Below are 17400 nucleotides of genomic sequence, written 5' to 3' on the forward strand. Positions count from 1 at the left end.
CACCAGGTGATAAGTAAGCTAGTACACCATTCTTTCTTAGCAAATTCTAGTTTATTCTGTAAAATATTTAAATCTACTATTAAAATATTTGTAATTACCTACATCCAGTAGGTATTAGTGCAGCATTCAGCATTAAATATTGGTTATTATTGTGATCACTAAAATAGCTTCATGTCATTCAGGGGAATTATTTCTGTTATGTAAACTATTACTCTCTGTTGCTCTCAGAACTGAGCAAATGTAACATTCCCTCAATTTTTATAGTGTAAGTAACAATAAATAACAACAGATTAATGCAGTTCTTAGACATTGTCATAAAATTGTTTTCTTGTCAAATGTTTTAACTCTTGAAGCGATTTTCCATCTTTTTACATTATTTCCATCTCGTTATTCTTGCATTTTTAGGTTATGTGGGGCTAGTAAATCAAGCAATGACTTGCTACTTGAACAGCCTTCTACAAACACTTTTCATGACTCCTGAATTTAGAAATGCATTGTATAAGTGAGTATATAGAGTCAAAAACTGTTCTTAAATTTGTGCTGGTGTAGATTGGTAGGAGACCCTTTGGAACTTCTCTTGTCAAAATTTCCTTTTTTGGGTACTGAAAAGCATTACTGAAGTCAAGCTGGATAGACTTATAAATTATATCTGCTTAAAAGTTTCAGATTTTTAGTAAAATATAAGTTATGTTATTGGTTGTGTCAGGGGCAAGCTTTTTAAAGGGTCTTGAAAACAGCAGACTTGAAGTTAAATTCAGTACTTAAGTGCAGTTCATGTCTGTGCAGTGAATGCCTTCAAAATTTCCATTGGTTTATGCGAGATCTGTAAATTTAAAAAATAGCATTGCCATTAAGTGCAGAGGTGGAAAGCAAGTTGCATTTGGCTTTTCCCAAGAAACAGGTGCAGTTAACCTCTAACGTGGCAGACCTCTTGAAATGTCATAAACGCTGCTTTAAATGCCTTTTTGAGTGATGTTTTCAGGGCCTTTTTAATTGCCAAATATCTTGTGTTGTGAATAGATGGGAATTTGAAGAATCCGAAGAGGACCCTGAGAGAAGTATCCCCTACCAGCTTCAAAGACTGTTTGTTTTACTGCAGACCAGCAAAAAAAGGGCGATTGAAACAACAGATGTTACCCGGAGTTTTGGATGGGATAGTAGTGAAGGTGATGTGCAGCTTGTGTGATTTGCTTCAGCTGCTGCCTGCTGGAGGCCCTAAACTGCTGTTTATGGGGGGAAATACCAGAATAATGTAAAATAAAATCCACTTTTTACAATGGATACAAAATAGCCTAAATGGATACTTTGTTGTTGGGCATCTGATTTTTAAAGAAATGTCGTCTGTGAGTTTTAGGCTGTTGAAGTCTAAAAGCATTACATTTTTTAATTAAACTGTCATTATAGTTGTTAATTGCTTCTAAAGAAGTAGCTCTTTATGAGAAACTTGCTTCTGTTTTGAAACATAAATGTCAAATGCACATGTTGCTCTTCTGAAATTACCCATGTTATTGTCTTACTTCAAATCAAACACTGTATTTGTCTTCTTGACACTTGTGTGGTGTAATTTCGCCCCATAACCCACTGATTTTTTTTCTTTATCACATGATGATAAGGAGTTGGAACTTGAGTTTTGGAGAATCAGCACAAAGAGGGACATAAGTCTGAAACAGTTTACTTTATAAGTGTACATTAGCATTTCTATGATTTTTTACATATTCTTGCTTATATACATGGTTCTTGTTTATACATAAACACTGTGAGCAAGCTGGCTGCTTTTTTTTCTGACTCTAGAGGCAGCAGCTTGTGGAATTGAACACTGGCCCAGTAGTGAATAACAGTAAATAGTAGGTACAGGCTTAAACAAATGAGTAGCTTTTTAGGAAGCATTCTCAGGTTACAGTTAGTACTGGGACTAATAACATCTCTAGTTTTAATGAAGAATAATTTCAATTTCTAACAGCATGGCAGCAACATGATGTACAGGAGCTTTGTAGAGTCATGTTTGATGCTTTGGAGCAGAAATGGAAGCAAACGGAGCAGGTAAGCATGTAAAGACTTCCTTCATTGAGAGGTGTAGTATTGTTGTGAGGTTTTATGGGGTTTTTTTAAGGATGGTTGTAAAAAATGTTTACTGAATTTTAAATACCAGGTTATTGAAAAATCTGTGATAATTGCCAGTTTTCCTGTTTGATGCAATAGTTAAGCTACTATAATGTATGACTTCCAAGAGTGTGTTGCCTGTGCTTTCCTCTCCCAGTTAAAAGTGGAATATTCTGAACTCTGGATGCCTAGTCTTTATTTGAAGCACAGAAAGTGATTGTGTAACTCCTGTGATGGCTTTCTTGCTGTCAGTATTTATTAGGCTTTGTTGTGGGCTCAAGAAGCTCGAGCTCTCTCTTCTAATATAGGAGGAAGTTAGGAATATATTCATGGCACATGATACATTCTGATAAGTGGACAACTTTTTGCAGGCTAGTTTTGAAATTTATAGATTAGGAAATACTCCTTTCTCTTTCTGCACTTGTCTGTGAAGGCACAGGGAAAGGTTGCAGGATCAGACTGTTAATGTCTGGAAGACCAGGCTTGTTTTAAAAGTTACTTCAATTTGGTGGGTTTGTAGTCACTTGTAAGACGTGACCACAAAGGACACTATGAAGCTTATGTAATGTGGTTTGAGAAGCTCATTTGATATGTCTTTTGGGCAGGGGAAAATAGGAAATCAGAGGGTTGATGTGCTGCTAGGGAATGGTATTTTGGATGTGTAGCTGTACAATTTAGACGTAATGAATAAAAAGGCATTTTCTTGTAAAACTAAAGAAAATAAATACGTTAACGGTTCATTCTTCTTAAACCTCTGTTGAACACGTTTGTTTCAGGCTGATCTTATAAATCAACTGTACCAAGGCAAACTGAAGGACTATGTCAGGTGTCTAGAATGTGGCTATGAAGGCTGGAGAATCGACACTTACCTGGATATCCCGCTGGTCATCCGGCCGTACGGCTCCAGCCAGGCGTTTGCTAGCGTGGTGTGTACTATTCTGCTGCCTAATAGTGCATCCATACACACATAGAATACATAATGCCACAGTGGGATAATTGGTTCCGTGGTAAGTATCATCCTAGATACTCCATCTTGGGGTGTTCGTCTTTGTGCAGTGAACCAGCTAGCAAGTTCTAGAAGATTTTTATTTTTTTTTTTTTTGGCTTTTTGGTTTATTTTTTGTTTTGGTTTTTTTTGTTTTTTTGTTTTTTTCTTTTGCCCTTCAATGAGTCCTACTGGTGCATGTATAAGGGGAGGGGAAATGCAACTTTATTGCCTTAGGGCTGCAGTAATCAATTATTTTCTTCCTGATAAAATCTTCAGCATTTACTCGAGATATATTTTTATGACATCACAAAAGTTTTATTTGGGTTGTTCTTTTTTATTGGCACATCTGCTAAATTTTCTTAGCGTTGTTGCAAAGCTTAGTGAAAGAGCTGAATATTGACTTTAAATTTTTTAGTTTAATTGCCGTGTTGTTGCTGTGCCATTTAAAGTTCACTTCTTAAATCCCATATGCTATTAACAAGCGATGTGATGATGATAAAAAATCCTATCATGCATCAGTGTTCATGGTCACTCTTGCTCCAGCTTTACTGATGCTGGCAAGCCTATATATTGCTTAGTAAATCTGTGGAAGTTCTTTTGTTTTAATTTTTGCACCCCTCTGGAAAAAAAAAGTAATTCCAAATTGTGAAATTCCACGGTTGTGGCTTAGGATGCCTGTAGTATGGATGGAGTTGTGAGAAAGAATAAATCAAAAGATTGTTTTAAACAAACACTTGTTGCATAATTGGCTTATTCATTATATATTTAGTATTTTTCCTTATGTATTTAGTGTCATAGCAATATTTTTAAAGCACTGATAGTCCATAATTCTTAACAGCAATTCTGTTAAGAATTGTTAGGATTAGTTCAAACTGCAGAGTAGGTTCAAAGTACTTCATGCTTTAAAACTTTAAATACCAATCTTGAGAAGTAGTAAAGGTGAGGGACACTGATCTCATAAAGAATTCAAGTTAGTAAAGTCCTTTGAATTCTTTTAAAGATGACATGAAAATTTTTTAGAACTGTCTGGCTAATTGAAGCTGTCTTGGTACAGATTGATATTTTATATGGATGGCTTCCCTTTTCACCTTTTAAAGGTAATTTCTAGCAATATTCCCCAAACCAATTTTTTTTTTTGTAATTTTTATTCAATAGTGAGGTTTTTATGATCTGTTAAAATAATGAGGACTATTCAGTTTGTGTAGTTGGATTCCACATTTAACAATGCATTGTACGTGTCTCTCAAATTGAAAAATTTTCTCTTTAGTGAAGTCTATAGTGGAATGCTAAAAAAAAAGACTTTGTCTATTCATAAAAACATAGAAAACTTGAAAAAATAAGAATTTAAATATCAGATTACATTTAACAGTATTTGATATTTCGCCTGTAAATCAGCATTTACTGGGTTTACTACACTGAGGAAAATAATTCTAAGATTTTTGTTACACAAACTCATATGGTTGCAACTTGTATTGCTGCTTCAATTTTTGAGCTTTTTTAATTCATACTCTGATAATAATCAGTTGATTCTCCTCCCTGCATTTGTATCATCTATAGCAGATGTAATTTTTAGTTCTGTAGTCTTCAGCAGTGGGGAGATATGGAGGATACTTGCTTTTGGAGAAGGGAAAAATCGCCTGTTTCTAAATGGAATTCTCTGAAGGTAGTATCCTCCATTGATCCATAGATGGTGGTGATTTAGTAGGTGTAGGTAAAAGGGCACGAATGAGAGATCCAAAACTTCACACATGCGCTAATAGGGCTTATGGAAGGGAATGTAAAACTTTTTAGACCTTGCTAGTCAGCTCCTGAGGGAACTTGCAGCAGGCGACACAACCCAAGATAGGGGATCTAAGGAGGATACTACCTTCAAAGAACTCTAGTTAGAGGTAAGTGATTTTCCATTACTTTCTAACGAGAGATGGATGAGCCTTAAGTAAGGTTAATCTGTAGAATGGCTTACAAAGAGTATTATCCCACTGTTCGACATTGTGTACTACCAAAAAAATGTAGATACTTGAAATGTTGATTTATTTATAAATATGTATGTAATACTTCTCAATACATGGGAACATTGAAGAACTGGGAAGGGTAATGTTATGCTTGCTTTATTTTCTAATGTGAACTAATTCTGAAATTCTTCAGTGTGGTCTTAAGGTTTGCATTTGAAATTTTTTTTTTTCTGATTCCCCACTCCATCACCCAAGTCCATGTAGTAAGACTGCATAGCTGTAAACTCATTAGGGCAGCTCTGGGGCACTAAGATCTGGCACACTGTCAGCGTGTAACTCAAGATGTTTTCTGAAAAAGTACTTATGCTATCTGAACTGTTCAAGGGCACGACATCAGAAAAAAATCAGTCTTTTCTTGGGGTCAGTAGAAATACAGACATAAAAATGTATAGCTTATTTCAGGGAGGTAAACAGGAGCAGCAGTCCACATACTCACTTTTGTAGGTATTAGTATCTTTTGTATAGATGCCTGACTTCAACAGCATTAGACATAAGTTGAAATGTTTTGCAGTAGAAAAAAAAATCTTAAAAATTTTGCAAAATGAACAGCTGAGAGAAGAGCAGATGCAACAGGGAACTGGCAGTGATGCTGAAATTGTTACTAGAAAACAGTGAAAGTTGCTTTGTAATACCAGAAGACTAGTAATAATACAAGTATTCTGCAGGTGTAGTAAGTACAGTTGTTTTTTTTAAGTGTTGTTAGTTTGCAAGATCTTTTGTTGGCTAGTTTTTCTTTTGAGGATGTAAGTATGCAAACAAGTAGTCCTCTTTTGGGCAGAAATTAACTTGGACTTCTATGTGAACTTACTTTATGGTGTCCTTGCCAAACTGTTGAAGGTGGAATAAGGATGATGTGATATTTACTTTTTTTTTTTTAAGCTAAATTGGTTACAGTGAGGTCTTTGAACATGGGAAAACTGGTGAGCTCTGAAAATCTGAGATGGCAGTTTCTAGTTTTTTTCAAGAGCGATTTTGCCTAAATGCTATTTGTTGTGTAATTTTTTCATAGAGGTTTTGCTGCTCCTCTTCACAGGTTTTACAGATTTACACATTTACAGATACAGTATGATGCCTGTCAAACTACTCACTAGATCATAATGTGTTTCTGTCAAGAGGAGGTTGTCTGAAGTGCCTCTCTAGCCAGACAATAATTAGTTTGAGCTGGTTTTTTTGGCATTTTAATATGCTAAGTGATAGAAATCTCAGAATATTTAAAACTGGATATAATCAGAACTTGGCTGAGCAATGTGCTTGAAGTTGGACCTGATCTGAGCAGGGGGTTAAGATCAAGTGTTCTCCAGAAGTTTCTTTCAGCCTGTATTGTTCTTTTGATTCTTTGAACTCTAAAGAAGTTTAAATAGCTTTTGTCACACTAATCTATTGCTTGATCATTTCTGGGATATTTTGAAGTGTGTGTAGGCAGTGTTGGAAGTGCTCAGTAACTCCAAGGCTACGTAATAGTCACCACTTTGAAGGTAACTTCAAAGGTAGCGTTGGCTCTTCAAGCCGAGCCGCACGGCAGGATGTGTGCTGTGAGAGGCTGTGCAGTGTAGAAGCTTTGTCACTGGTTTTGCTGAGTAAACTGTCAGGGTAGAAAGTAGTGAACTGCACTAGAATAGGAATTGTATTAAGAGACATCCTAATCAGCAGAACTAAGTTTGGTGTAAAGATTGTACAGGAGACAGATGAGTAAATCTGGGGAACAGCAATGCTGCTACAGAAGGATTGAAAAATACATGGCTGGTTATATAGCTCACAAGTGATGGAGTTCCCAGGAGTTTTAATCAGGCTTTTCAAAGCAAAGCTCACTATGTGTGGTAAGCAGTGAAACCACAAGAGTAATGTGATAGTACTGCATTGCATTTTCAGGGGGCTGAAGCATCATCACTTTTTGCCTCGTGTAAAAATTTAGAGTATATTTCCTTGTTAAATTGCACATCACATGAGTCTACATAAGCATTACACAATCCTTTATGTCCCGTCCTTTGTATATTTCCATTTATATTCATGTCGATGCATGAATGGCAACATTTTTCTTACACTCAAAATATATTTTTTTTGCCTTAACATTTGATTTGTAAGAAATAGTTCTGTCACTATGTGATTATTATTATTTCATTATGTGATGTTTTCTGATTCATGTTTTCTGTGTTTGCTATTAACTATTTTTGCTTTCATTTAAATAGTTCTGAATAATAGTCAAAATGCAGTAATCCATTTCTTCCCCTTTTTGAACAGGGTTCTAACTTGCTAGGTCTTCTTTCTTAGAATTTAGAAGGAGATTCCTCATATTTCAGTGCATAATATTACCAAGTGTAAGCTCTTGAGTAAAAAGCAACTCAGCCTCTGTAGCATTTAGGAAGTAAAGACATAGACAACAATTCAGTTCAGACTCTTAAAAGGTTTTCATGTGTCTAGAAAGTCTCTCTGCCCAAGAACTGTGATTTCAGGGCTGTTCAAAGGCCTTTCTGACTGTATCCAAAAATGGTAAATTGACATGACTGCCTTCATTGTACAGTTGTTCTATCGAGTTTGGCACGTTTTGCATTTGTGAATAGTTGTCACCTGAAATACAGTCTTTTTTAAAAGTCCTATCTCCTAGAACAGCAACAGAGCTTTTGTAAATTATTTGCTTTGTTGTTCTTCTTTCTGCTTGCCTGAGTTCTTGGAAAGGAAGAAGGGAAAAGGGAAGAATTTGGGGCTTTTTCAAGAACTTGGCATATCCTTGATTTCCTCCTAAAGTGGGACTTGCCAAACAACACGATTTAGACAGCAGTCTTAAGTTCTGCACCAACCATATTATGATTGGTGAGTTTACTCTGCCCAGTTAAGCCCCTTCTTACTTATTCAGGCTTCAGGGAACAGCTACAGCCCTTCATAAGGCGATGATGATTTTAAAAGCATTGTTTCTGTTATCATATTTGCTTTAAACTAAATGTCTGAATGTGCCAGATGAATTCGTTTTGACCTCCATAGGTGAACAGAGAACTTTTGGTCTCGCCTTGGAGTTCAGAAACCCAGAGCCTCTTGGCTTTCAAGCTGACTGGGTTATAGGTTTTAACTTTTAAAATCTCTGGGTAAGATTCTTCACTGAACCCATCTCAATATTCTTGGGAATTTTGCTTGAAAAAGTTTGTTCTCAAGTACATTCAACTTATGTGCAGTGTCATTGCAGCAAATAATTTGTGGGGAAGACAAATCAGATCAGTTTGCTTGTATTTGGTTTGCTGTAGAGAGGAGTGAAGTAGAAATCATTAAGCTCCTGGATGTAAGCATTAGTGACAGAATTATTGGGGTTTTCGAACTGCCCCAAACAAGGCAGCTGTCAGAAGAGAAAATTCCAGTTATTGGTAGTTGCTTCCTAGGTTTGCACTAGGAAACTAGTTCTGCCGTTACAGGAGATGTCCATATCCACTTCTTTGAGAGCAAAACTGAAATACTCTCCCTCAGTCCCTTCCTCACCTTTCACTTAAAAATAGTGTCTTCAAATGCAGTTTTTGAAGACCCTTTGTAGAATGGGACTAATGCTGTCTTCATGGAGGGCATTTGAGGAACTGAGGAACATTTTTTCCTCCCACCTCCTTCTTCCCCCTGTGAATATTGGATGGTATTTCTTGGGAAAAACTTCTTTAGAAATACAGAAGAACCATCTGAGAATTCTGGGAGAACCAGACAAAGCAGGGTTAAAAAATAAGCTTGTTTTCACAGCATTTGACTCTATAGGCTAAATGTGATGTGCAAGATAACAGGAGTAATTTTATTTTGTAGGTTTATTTAAACAGACAATTGGGATTCATCAAATACTGAATGAGATATAGTTAACAGCAATTGTGGTTTGACTGTTTACCTTGGGCTGGGTAGAAAGTTTAATTTCTTGTCATGTTTTCCTGATTCTTGTGTCTGTATCAAAGTTTGTGTCAATCAAATATTGTTGGTAGATTTAATTGAAGTATTGGTACACGTTTGTAATCTCACTGTCAATTTATCATTCTTAGTTATACCTGCATAGTAGACATTCTCTAAAAATTGGGTAACATCTTTTTGTTATTAGGAAGAAGCACTGCATGCTTTCATTCAGCCCGAGATCCTTGATGGCCCAAATCAGTACTTCTGTGAACGATGCAAGAAGAAATGTGATGCAAGGAAGGTAAAGACCGTCCCAATCATTTGCAAAAATTAGTTTTGGGGCATACAAATCCCGATAGTGGGAGCATAACCTTGTCTTTGCTTCGTTCAGGGTCTGCGGTTCCTGCACTTTCCGTACCTGCTGACGTTACAGCTGAAGAGGTTTGACTTCGATTACACCACCATGCACAGGATCAAACTCAACGATCGCATGACTTTTCCTGAGGAGCTGGACATGAGCGTCTTCATTGATGTTGAAGATGAGGTAAAGTGTTCGGTTTCAGAGAAAGCTATTTAACTTCCTTGAAGTTTCCCGTTAAGAAAATTAAAATTTTGGTCTTATAAAGCCATTTTAACATCACTCATCTACCTAAACTGTTGTTTAGCCATGGCAGTGCTATAATTTGAGGATTTTAAATCTGTCCATGTGGATTTTTTTCTTTTTATTCTGCAAAAAGAGAAGCATGTCACCATAGGGTTTCCTGGTTCCATAAAGGAGCTGTTTCAGATTTCTTACAATTTCAGTGTTTTAAAGACACAAGTCTCAGGGCTTCTATGTATGCTGCAAATCCACAATCAAACATTGTGTATGAAACTTGTGTCTGAATCTGTGTTCGTCATAACACGTGATGTAAAGTTGCAAGCCTCTGAATGCTGAAGTTAGTCCAGAGATCGTTAATGATGAATTCCTTCCCTCTGAGTCATACTGTAATGTATACTGTAGAAATAAGATTTTAAATTTTTTTTATTTTTCACATCCATCTTTTGGCTTTTTACTCTTCTGCTTTCGATCAAAATTCAGGTCGTGTGATTACATTCACCAAAAACTATTTACTGTGCGTTCTACATTGAAGACTAAATTTATTCTCCTAATTCCATTCCTGAAAACATTCTGTCACTTCGTTAGCTTGCACTGGTATAAGAGAAATACTGCCTTGATTGGCTTTTCTCACTCCATACAGACCTTTGTTTTATAAATTATGCCACTTAAGCAGTTTGATACGTCTCAAAATGTGTTGCACACAAACCCCAGAAATACGGGTCAAGGAGTGAAGACACTAACAGAAACAAGTCTGTTCTTGATGCTGAATTGCAGAGGTCTCTAGGTTTTTGAGGAATTTCATTGGTTTGCAGATTGGAATTTTTTCATTTCACAAACACTTATTTCTTGTTCTGTGTAGCTTTAAATGTTGTCTAATGTTAGTATGTATGTTTTATTTTTAAGAAGTCTCCCCAGACTGAGAGTTGCACTGATAGTGGAGCTGAAAATGAAGGCAGTTGTCACAGTGATCAGATGAGCAATGATTTTTCTAATGATGACGGAGTCGATGAAGGAATCTGCCTTGAAAGCAACAGTGCAGCAGAAAGAATTTCTAAAGCTGGCAGTGAAAAGGTATGCTCAAAAAATGCTGTATTGAATTTGATTCAGATGGAGTTAATTTCCTTCATAACAGCCTGTATGATGCTCTGTTTTGGGATTGTGACAAGGTGTTGATGGCACACCGGTGTGTTGCCGCACCTCTTGCTTGAGCAGCGTTGTGCAGTGCTGAATCTTCCTGTTTCTCATTCTGCCCCTGTAAAGGGGATTTCGTAGGGCTGAGGGTGAGCAAGAGCCTGGAAGAGGAACATAGCTGGGACAGCTGACCTGAATTGACCAGAGGGATATTCCATGTCTTATTCCCTGCTGTGTAGCATCATGCTCAGCAGTAAAAAGCAGAGTCTTTCCAAAATAGCTGTTACTCAGAGACTGGCTGGGTCTTGGTCTGCTGGCAGGAGATGCTGAGTAATGCCTTTTATTTTATTTAACGCACTGTTATTTTCTTTTTTCCTATTTCTTTTACTTATTAAACTGGCACTGTCTCCAACTACAAGTTTTCTCACTTTTACTCTTCTGATTCTCTGCACCATCCCACTTGGGAGAAGGAGTGACTGACTGCCTCAAGGGCTGCTCAGTTGATTGCCAGGGTAAACCCACCACAAAAATTATAAAAATACAATTAATTCTGATATTGGGGGTGAGGTGAGAGGTCAGGAGTGTGTGTTTTATTCAAACACTGACACTAAAGCAAAGCAAAGAATTTAACTGATTTGGAGGTCACCTGAGAATAAAGGTCTTCCCAGCTTGTCAGATTGGGAATTCCCAGAAAACTTGTTTTGGCAGCAGACCCTCGAACTGAAAACTGTTTTGTCTTGTGAGCAGTGTTTTCTCTTTGAGGCCAGCTGTCAAAGGCCTACCTGATTTAGTTACAAAAGTGTCTTGCAGCTTAGTAGGAAATTGGAAAGTTTTAGTCAGTTGAATAGATGAGGCCAAGGGTCTAAATGTTAAATATTCCTTCAGTCATCTTCAGTTAATATGAAAGAACTGAGCAGCAGTCCTGCTTCTATGGCACTTAAAGGTTGGCAGAGATCTTCTACAAACTTGACTGAGTTTTCTTGCCAATACAAAATTAATCAAAAATCTTGTTTTATCGTGTTATCTACAATGTGTACTTCATGTATTGTTGTTCTGTAACTTGGCCAATAGCTTTTATTCAGACTTGTTACAAAGCTATTTGGCTTCAGCTGTTATTTTCATAAATATTAGAGGCTGACTTGCATTTTAATCTCCACATCTCTCCCTGTTTATATGTACCTTAAAGCATTTGAGAGAGTTTTTTGATATATGTTCTGAATACTGTCAATCTTACTTGGAGAAAAAGAAAAAAATTATTAATTCCAGTCACTTGACTGGAACAAGACCAGAATATTGTAATGTGTCTGTAATGCAAATGGCATGTCCTAGTACTGACAGTAGCTTTGGCCAGTTATTTCATACTACTTGTTCTCAAGGCAAACAAGCTGTCAAGCTATGCCATTAGCTTTTGGGTTTGGATGTCTTAATAGTGAATACAGAGCATGCAAAGCATTTACAGTGTGTTTGCTCTATATGCCCTAAAATATGCTTGTAACACTCGTGAGTCAGTATTGTTCAGTTTTATATCTTTAATTTATATGCAACACTGGAGGTATGTCCTTAGTGCCCTGTATTTCCATCCATTTATCTATGAAAAAAAGAGTTTGACAGCCAACTCGGAGTGGTGTGAGAGGAAATAATGCAGACACTCATAAGCATTGAATGGTGCGTGGCTGGGTTGCTCTGTACATTAACTGGCAAAATGCCATCTTCCAGAATGCAGAGAAGGGTGATAGCAAATAAACCTAAACTTTGTAACTACAAATTCCTGTATAACATTTAGCATCTCAGATCTCTGATTCTGTTCAGTGCCTACTGCAGTACTTAATTTCTGTTACACAAATCTGCTTTGTAACATCCTACCAAGTTACATACTCAGGTTCCTGTAATTGTTTTAAAACTTCTTTAAATGACCATTTGGTTAGCTTGGCTTTACTCAATACATATCACACTTCTTTCTTCTCTCCACAGAGTTCTTTACTGTATGAGCTCTTTTCTGTAATGGTTCACTCTGGAAGTGCTGCTGGTGGCCATTATTATGCCTGTATAAAATCTTTCAGTGATGACCAGTGGTACAGCTTTAATGATCAGCATGTTAGCAAGGTAAAAATAGTATTGTTATCTTTTATACTCATGGATGAACATTTCTATTTTGTGGTTTTATCACTTATATATAATGAAGCTGGTTTTATGTACAGGTATTTCAAGCATTGTTCTATCTTCTCATCCTAATGTCCTGCCATATACATGTTTCACTCAGTAGCTTAACTGATTTCTAGAAGTTTTTTATTTATCTATTTGTTTTTGTGTGGTGGGAGGAGGAGTGTTATTTTGTGAAGGTGGGATGGTTCACAAAGAAGCTTTTACTCATGCAGAGACTAGACTAGATTTAGAATTTTGCCTTCTGTGCATATGAAGAGCACTTTTTGCTTACAGAAGTATATTTGTAGATCTGTTACAACCCAGACTGCTTTTAAACCTGTCCTGGTGATGCAGGTGTTACATGCATCCATAGATACTGTTGCAATCAAGAATCTTTATATTGTTTCTCTAAGAAGTTCCTATTGAAAAAATAAAAAATAAAAATGTGTACATCCATTGTAAAAGTAAGAGGCAGATCACTTCAAAATAGCTTTTTAGCAGTCAGCAAATAAGCAGAAAACTTTTAGAAAATAATTATAATTATTGTGTGTTAATTGTGTAATGCCACTTTTCCTAGTGAAAATAAATGCATCTTAATTAGTGCAAGTTTCTCAAATAATCGTTAAATTGATTTTTTTTATTATTATTTTAGATAACTCAGGAAGATATTAAGAAAACATATGGTGGATCTTCTGGAAGCAGAGGCTATTATTCCAGTGCTTTTGCTAGGTTAGTAGTACTGTAATATTAATTTTCTTTCTGGTAGTGTTTTAGTGTAGCCAAATAATGGCCAAGATGCACGTGCCTAGCATATTAACTTAAAATTAATAGCAGATGCTATAGTTGTAAGAACTACCCTGACTGCTGTTTCAAATCATTAAAATAATATATTTTTTTTAATTCTGTTTGTTTACTGTATTGCTATGATATATATGACATAGCTTCTTACTGGGGAAAAAAAATAAAAGCAGCTTTTCAAGGTCGTATTTTCTTCTGTCTGATAAATCCATATATCTATTATTTTCTACACCAGCTCCACAAATGCATACATGCTGATATATAGACTGAAGGATCCAACAAGAAATGCAAGTAAGTTAGACAACTGTATTGGCAAAAGTTGATTTTTTTAAAATTAAGTATTGCATGTTTTGATTTTTGTTCGTCTTTATGAAACAATGTGATAAAGTACACTAATCTGCATTAAGTGTAACATTTATTTTATCATGATATTGATGACATCTTGAGACTTTTATTATCAATTAATTCACTTAACAGGGTAGAATTTACCTTTATTGTAAAAACAGGCTCAAGTGCAGTCATCAGTCTTAGTGTATTTCTTTACAACAGCAGAGCTTCCCATACTGATATTGGAATACTAAACTTCTGCTATTAGCATTTTCTTGTGTTGCTCATGTATAATTAGGGGGAATAAAAGTCTGACTTCAGTTTAAATCATGAAAAAGAGAACAGGATGTGGTATAGTGGGAAATCTGGGTGGAGAAGAGAGAAGGGAAAAAGACAAGAAAAATAACTATTAAATATACCTATAATGCCTAAGGTGTTGCTCACCATGAAAAAAATGTCGTTTTTTAAAACCATTGCTTTGTTTTTACTGTCAGAGTTTCTTGAGGCACATGAGTATCCAGAGCACATTAAACAACTGGTACAGAAAGAGAGAGAATTGGAAGAACAAGAAAAGAGGCAACGGGAAATCGAGCGCAACACTTGCAAGGTGAGCATTTCTGCTGAACTGAGTAACAATACACTGCTGGTAAGCAATGTTTCTACAGAGAACAACTTTTTTATTGCAATACAAGGACTCTTTTGTGATAAATGTGTTTGTAGGAGCAATTCTTTTAAATTGGAAACCTGTAGACAGTGGAAGAATCTGCTGGAGGTATTCACCAGAGATTTTTGCTGAGTTCATGTCTTCCATGTGAATTCGAATTGGTATTAAAACCAAAACAAAACTAAATCTGACATCTCTTGCTTTCAGCATAATTAGTTCCAAAGAGTACATCATGCTGCATGTTAGGTGTTTAGTGCTTTTAAATCTTTTCATATTGCAACCTCTTATTTTATGAAATGGTGTTTCCTCAACTGATTTTAAATAGTTATTTGGCAGAAAGAGCCAAATTTTTTCCAACTAAAGATTCAATAGTAACAAACAAAATAGAACCTCAGTGACCTTACAAGCATGGCAGTCAGCTGCTCTATCTATGAATCCAGTGATTGTTTTATGAAGAAGTTCTCTGGCATTGCAAAATGTGTCATTCTCTATTTGAAAAGGAATTTCACATTCGTTGTTCATATGTGTGTTTCCTTTTGGAGGATTTGCTCACTGCCTGTGGTTACAAGATGTTCTGGTTATAGATGTTGTACCCTAGCTTGCAAAAAGATTCAGATACACATAAATACCTTGTGTGCCTTTTGACATTTTCTATCTTCAGTTGTGTAACCAGCTGAAAGGAAGCTGTCCTATAGCTGAAGTAGAGCTGAAGATATATTTTATGTTGGATTGTTTGAGTATGGGTTGTAAACTTAAATGTGCTCTAATATGAAAGGTATTTGCAAGTGCCTTCATTTTTCTTCCTTTTGTATTTCATAGATTAAATTGTTCTGCATGCATCCTACAAAACAAATAATGATGGAGAACAAATTGGAGGTTCATAAGGACAGGACACTGAAGGAAGCTGTGGAAATAGCTTACAAGGTATGCTATGCATAACAGGATAGTTCAATTGTTAGATATATTTTTCTGCTGTTGTGTATCCTAAGTTTTTAAATTTCTAATGCTATGAGAATATTTGGAAGGGCATGGCTGTGGATGTTTTTTGTTGGGGGTTGGTTCTGGGGAAATTTTATATGTTGGGATTTTTGGGGGTTTTTTTGTTTTTAAAGGTGTTCTAGTCACCCATTGTTGTATGAGTTTTCGGTCAGTAGCCATCAGATGATTTCTGATTAGAATGATAAAGCCTGCCTTTTTAAAAGGCAGTATGATTTTACATACCTTTACTTAAAAATCAGAGAGAGCTGCTGTTAGACTCACCATAGCCTCAGCAAGTTAAAAGAATTATGAACACTTATTTGTATTGCAGTAAAATGTTATAGTAGATACATAATAAGAGAATTCTTTCAAGAGTCTTTCAGTGTAGCTAATACAATAATAGCAGTGAACATCAAGGCATCTGTTGATCTTTATCTTCCACAAACAGGTAGAAGATGAAGATTTCAGTTCTTGCTTACCTACTTGTACATTTTGGTTCTTGCCATGTGTCTTTGGCTGGGAGAGTACCAGCCAAGGCACTTACAGACTTGGAATGTGTTAACAGCTCCTTGAGGTGCAAGGAAGATAATCAGGGGATATGACTTCCTCAGGCCTCTGTGAGGCCATTTGGTATAACTGATAGGCAATGTATTCCTCTGAAAATACTTCTGGGGTCTGTCTTCATGTGCTTGTATACGTACTTCCCAAAATTCCCTCGCTTCTGCATTTTGATGCAGGCTTCTCTTTTGATTTTGGAAACGTGCATATGTTGCATATCTATGCATATAATATCTCTGATGTATGTGTATGTGTTTTCTAAATCCAAGTTGAAATCAGTGAATTCCAATTGAGATGTTTTTATTTACAAGGTAAAAACTACATTCACAAATAAGCCATTATTAAATGCTTGGGGGTTTTTTTGTGTGCATGATTTAGCTGATGGATTTAGAAGAGGTTGTTCCTTTGGACTGCTGTCGTCTTGTCAAATATGACGAGTTCCATGACTACTTGGAACGGTCTTATGAAGGAGAAGAGGACACACCAATGGGTTTGTTGCTGGGAGGTGTCAAATCAACGTACATGTTTGACTTACTGCTGGAAACAAGAAGACCTGACCAAGTTTTCCAGTGCTATAAACCTGGTGGTAAGACATGTAATTATATATAGACAAGGATAGACTAAAATCATATCTTGCACAAACACAAAACTTGTAAAACATAGAGCTTCAGTATGATGTACCAAAGAAGAAAAACTTGTTGTACCGCATTTTATGAAGCCAATATTTAGAACTGCGTTCTGTGCTGTGTTGCTAACTTGTTTCTAATTGAAGCAGATCTGAGGTTTACTAAAATTAGTCAAATTGGAACTTTTTTCTTTCTTGGCACTACATTTGGTTGGAAAATTTAATTCTGAAATCGAACTGCTTTTCAAGTTTTTACTGTTTGTATGTATTTAAGGCAACCTCTTAACCAGTACATCAGACGAGCATTTTTGTGTTTTCTTTGCCTGTTGAATTTTCTCTCTATGTATATATATGTGATTTTTTTTTTTTCCTATTCCCTACAGAGGTCATGGTAAAGGTTCATGTGGTCGACCTAAAGACTGAATCTGTTGCTCCTTCAATAAGTGTACGAGCTTATTTGAATCAAACAGTTTCAGAATTTAAACAGCTCATTTCAAAGGTAATTTACAGTCGTTAAGGACTTGTATTACAGGGTTTTCATTCATTTTGGCTGTGAAAATGTGTCATAATTTAAGCATCTAAAATGAGAGCCTGCACCTTTTGCAGATCACAGTCGTGCAGTACTTGTTA

General features: G+C 36.1%; 1 protein-coding gene across 2 annotated transcripts in view; it reads left to right on the forward strand.

Moving 5' to 3' along the window:
* The first annotated feature begins 386 nt into the window (after positions 1-386).
* USP47 (ubiquitin specific peptidase 47) overlaps positions 387-17400 on the forward strand; it is a 30082-nt gene continuing 13068 nt past the window's right edge. Inside the window, exons 1-14 of one of the 2 annotated variants that reach the window (XM_039386198.1) lie at positions 387-502; positions 1021-1166; positions 1961-2040; positions 2877-3026; positions 9152-9247; positions 9338-9490; positions 10451-10618; positions 12650-12781; positions 13473-13549; positions 13854-13909; positions 14440-14552; positions 15429-15533; positions 16524-16731; positions 17154-17269. In XM_039386198.1, coding sequence (XP_039242132.1) covers positions 432-502; positions 1021-1166; positions 1961-2040; positions 2877-3026; positions 9152-9247; positions 9338-9490; positions 10451-10618; positions 12650-12781; positions 13473-13549; positions 13854-13909; positions 14440-14552; positions 15429-15533; positions 16524-16731; positions 17154-17269 — 1671 coding nt within the window. In that variant the 5' untranslated portion in view covers positions 387-431. Of the gene's footprint in view, positions 503-1020; positions 1167-1960; positions 2041-2876; positions 3108-9151; positions 9248-9337; positions 9491-10450; positions 10619-12649; positions 12782-13472; positions 13550-13853; positions 13910-14439; positions 14553-15428; positions 15534-16523; positions 16732-17153; positions 17270-17400 lie in introns of those variants that run through there. The other variant, XM_039386199.1, reaches the window with a different exon arrangement.

Source organism: Pipra filicauda, unplaced genomic scaffold (genome assembly GCF_003945595.2).
Source record: "Pipra filicauda isolate LSUMZ 115617 unplaced genomic scaffold, ASM394559v2 scaffold470_size491443_pilon, whole genome shotgun sequence".
In the NCBI taxonomy this organism is placed as follows: Eukaryota; Metazoa; Chordata; class Aves; order Passeriformes; family Pipridae; genus Pipra; species Pipra filicauda.